Below are 4,306 nucleotides of genomic sequence, written 5' to 3' on the forward strand. Positions count from 1 at the left end.
ACACATTACCACACGAGGCTCTGTCCCCACACATTACCACACAAGGCTCTGTCCCCACACATTACCACACGAATCCAGTTTGCTTTTGATTTTACACTGTGAATAAAATGTATTAGTATTATTCTAATTTTTAATTATTATTATTGTTATTAACTTCATTTTAAGTTAATTTACCACCTGCGTAAGCGCTATTGAATGTTGTCATTATTTACTTTAGTTTAATCACTAGCAGCGTTAATTCGATAGCAATGAGCATGCCGAGCGTTAGCTGGCTGGAAACAGCTAGTATATATATATTTAACTTTATTTTTATAATTAAATAAATGTATTTGGGGCTAAAAGAAATTTATAAATTATTCTGCATTGTTTCTCTTTCACGTGCTCCCTGCACATTCAGCTTTGATGTTATTTGTGGTCATAAATCAGCTATAAGGAGCTGAAGAAGAGCTACACATAAGAGATAAAAAAAAATTCTCATTAGTTAACCAATTCTGCATCCAGCAATAGTTAATGCAATACAGAGACCCATTTGCAAAACGTTTTTCAGCCAAAAATGAATGTATTGAACTAAGAGAAAGGAATTGTCACTAAAGGTGGGAAACCCCTTAATACCAGATCTGCCATAAAAATGTGTGACTTACATAGTGATTAGCTGTGGGTATCTACATCTATTATCTAGTATTGTTAGCCATCTGATATCTACTGCCTGATTTTTATCTAATATGTGTCCTTGTAAGCTTTTATCTACCTGTCAATGTATTTAGATATCTATCTTCCATCTATATATGATTTATCTTTGTTTAGCAGTCTGAATATAAAACTCATTTACTTTCTATCTGAATAATGTGCTTTCTGTTACTAATAGAACACAATATTGTGGAATAATCCTGCCCTCTGGAAGAATGAATTGTCAGCCCATTCTCTCTGTAGGTTCATATCAGAGATAACACACATCTGCTGCCTCTGTGCTGGGGATGGGGCATTAATCTGAGCGCAGTTCGGCGCCACCTGCCTCTTATTGGTGCTTGTCACTCAGTCACGGCTCATAAAGCGCCTTGTGCCTGCACCTCCCGCACTTGTGCCTGCGCCTCCCGCACTTGTGCCTGCGCCTCCCGCAGTTGTTTCGGCGCCTCCCGCACTTGTGCCTGCGCCTCCCGCAGTTGTTTCGGCACCTCCCGCACTTGTGCCTGCGCCTCCCGCAGTTGTTTCGGCACCTCCCGCACTTGTGCCTGCGCCTCCCGCAGTTGTTTCGGCACCTCCCGCACTTGTGCCTGCGCCTCCCGCAGTTGTTTCGGCACCTCCCGCACTTGTGCCTGCGCCTCCCGCAGTTATTTCGGCGCCTCCCGCACTTGTGCCTGCGCCTCCCGCAGTTGACTGTCTTTCAGCACCGGATCTCCCGGACAGCTCCTCATTCTCTCCATCGCTGAACCATCCGTGACTACAACTGACGGCACACAGGCTGCAGAGCAGAAGATGAGCCCCCAGATGAGGAATAACACTGCCACACAGGGAGATGATGAAGATCCTGACATCACACCATCTGCATCTAAGTCCTGGATCTAAGTGTTTGTGAGTGACCATTTAAGATGAGCACGTTGGATCTCCATCACACCCTTGGAGAACTTCTCCAGTGGAATGTCTCTCTTTTTGGTTACCTGTCTCCTGGTAATGACAGTCTCTGGGAGTCCACTCCTTTCTCCAGCAGTGTCCTCTTCTCTGCACATGAGCCTGGAACCATTATATTGGTGGTCATGTACTCTGCCTCCTTCCTGGCAGGCTTGGCAGGCAACATCATGGCATTGAGGGTTCTGGGGACACGCAGAAGAAGAAGGAGTCGCTTTTCTGGTGTTTCTGGCACCAGGCATCTACTTGTGAATCTAGCTGTCTGTGATATGATGGTCATATGTATTTGTATGCCGATCAATCTTGGCCACCAGGTACACAATGCTTGGGTGTTTGGGGACTTCTTGTGCAGAGCAGTACCCTTTGTCCAGGCTGTGTCAGTGTCTGCTAGTGTCCTCACCTTGTCTGTGATCAGCCTGAATAGATACTACAGTGTGCATAGCCCCTTGCATGCAAGGACCTTCATCACCTCCCGAAGACTAGGGTTCATGATTCTGGTGGTGTGGCTCTTCTCTTCTGGCTTGTGTGTTCCTCTGTTGTTCATGAACAGGACCCAAAACTTGCTCCTTTTTCCAGGACAATTGGCTGTTGTGGTATGTACAGAAAGCTGGCCCAGCATAAACATGAAACTCATCTACAACTTTCTTCTCTTCTGCACTCTCTATGTGTTCCCAGTTTTATTTAACCTTCTCATCTGCTTTTTTACAAGTCGCCGACTCTGGGGGGCAAGTGACACTGTCATTGACAATAACAGTTGGTCCATGTCTGGGTCCAGATTAAAGGCTCGTAAGAAAATTGCCAAAATGGTGGTGGCATTAGTACTTCTCTTTACAGTGTCCTGGCTGCCCCTCTATGTAGTTGACATCTGGATTGATATTAACATGTCCTTTATGCCCTCTGATGAGGTACTGGGGCACTTTAAACATGAGTGGATCCTTCGGGTAAGGCCATTTGCCCAGTGGCTTGGTCTCACCAATTCTACTCTTAATCCCTTATGCTATTGCTTTGTAGGTAACTTGTACAGATCAGCAAAACGGTTTAGGAATAGCTATAGAGAAAGGATAGTCTCTATTTTCAGCATGTCACTATCACATGCGCCAGGAGACCCTTCTGTGCCCAGGATACTACATTACAAAGGTTCCAGAGAGCAAGTGGAGCAAGAACCCAAAAGAGGAAAAATTAGGACTACGTTTCGGCCTCTCACTAAGAACAAAAGTGCTTCCTCAGTTAAAATATGTGACCAGAGTCCTGGACACATCTAACCACCAGGATAGAAGACTAACCTCATGCTTGATCATTAATGGTGTACCCACCTGGTGTTCCTGCTCTTCATTTTCATTTATTGATTATACTGTCATGTGTGTATTGTTAAGCTATACTGGCATTTATTGATTATGATGTAATGTGGCATGTGTGCTAATTAAAATGCCCACATGAGCTTCTGAATGAGACTACAAAGTGCCAACTGTTGGTCATTTGATCTGCAGACAAAGGAGCTTGAATATGAGAATATTGTCTGGTTTTGATCCGTCATTGGCAGCAAATGTCTATTAAATAGATGCACTATGAAGTGAGCTTGTTTCTATGGAGGAAGAGGGTTAACCACATGCGTGAAACTGTTCCCTGCTAATTACCATGTAATCCATGTAACCTTTCCTTTAGTTACTGATACTGATGAGCAGATCTTCTGATAATAATGAGTAAAATTAGCAAATCAAAGACCTCTGGGAGATATGGTCACAATTCCAACACACACATATATGTATATATGTCTATTATATAATGTAAAGTAAAGCATTTATCACAAAAATATTACAATTGCCCATATGCTTTGCAGGAATTACAATTTTGAGGGATCTAGCAACTATTTAACATATATGGTGATGTCCTGAATATCTCCTGATTCAGATGTTGGAAGAATGAAAGTTCATACATGTTGAGGTTTTTTTTTCGCCTGCAGGCAAAATGCTTCTGCCTGATATGTTTGTCATCTATTAATTCCCCTTTTCTTAATGAAAACATTTGCATATGTATGGAAAAATAAAAGGAGCAGATAAGGGGTAATCTAATTTCTCACATTTATGGCACAGAATACACCATGTATGTATGATCCCACTAATAGGACCTTTTTCTATTTGAAAAATCGGTCTATTAGTTACTTCTATTACTTATATACAGTTGTGCTCAAAAGTTTACATACCCCGGCAGAATTTTTGCTTTCTTGGCCTTTTTTCAGAGTATATGAATGATAACACCAAAACTTTTTCTCCACTCATGGTTAGGGGTTGGGTGAAGCCATTTATTGTCAAGCTAATGTGTTTTCTCTTTTTAAATCATAATAACAACCCAAAACATCCAAATGACCATGATCAAAAGTTCACATATCCCATTTCTTAATACCGTGTATTGCCCCCTCTAACATCAATGACAGCTTAAAGTCTTTTGTGGTAGTTGTGGATGAGGTTCTTTATTTTCTCATAAGGTAAAGCTGCCCACTCTTCTTAGCAAAAAGCCTCCAGTTCCTGTAAATTCCTGGGCTGTCTAGCATGAACTGCGCGCTTGAGATCTCCCCAGACTGGCTCAATGATATTGAGGTCAGGAGACTAAGATGGCCACTCCAAAACCTTCACTTTGTCCTGCTGTAGCCAATGACAGGTCGACTTGGCCTTATGTTTTGGATTGT

At 42.4% G+C, this 4,306-nt stretch overlaps 1 protein-coding gene across 1 annotated transcript; it reads left to right on the forward strand.

The window, feature by feature from the left end:
- The first annotated feature begins 698 nt into the window (after nt 1-698).
- Nucleotides 699-3,722, forward strand: LOC143768977 (QRFP-like peptide receptor). The gene has a single exon (XM_077257586.1). It carries the CDS (start codon nt 1,587-1,589, stop codon nt 2,883-2,885), a length of 1,299 nt encoding a protein of 432 aa, XP_077113701.1. The 5' UTR covers nt 699-1,586; the 3' UTR covers nt 2,886-3,722.
- The last annotated feature ends 584 nt before the right edge of the window (nt 3,723-4,306 follow it).

The sequence above is a fragment of the Ranitomeya variabilis genome, chromosome 4 (genome assembly GCF_051348905.1).
Source record: "Ranitomeya variabilis isolate aRanVar5 chromosome 4, aRanVar5.hap1, whole genome shotgun sequence".
In the NCBI taxonomy this organism is placed as follows: domain Eukaryota; kingdom Metazoa; phylum Chordata; class Amphibia; order Anura; family Dendrobatidae; genus Ranitomeya; species Ranitomeya variabilis.

What these genes read in the sequence shown, in the direction of transcription:
- LOC143768977 (XM_077257586.1), top strand. Translation starts at nt 1,587, where the DNA reads ATGAGCACGTTGGATCTCCATCACACCCTTGGAGAACTTCTCCAGTGG.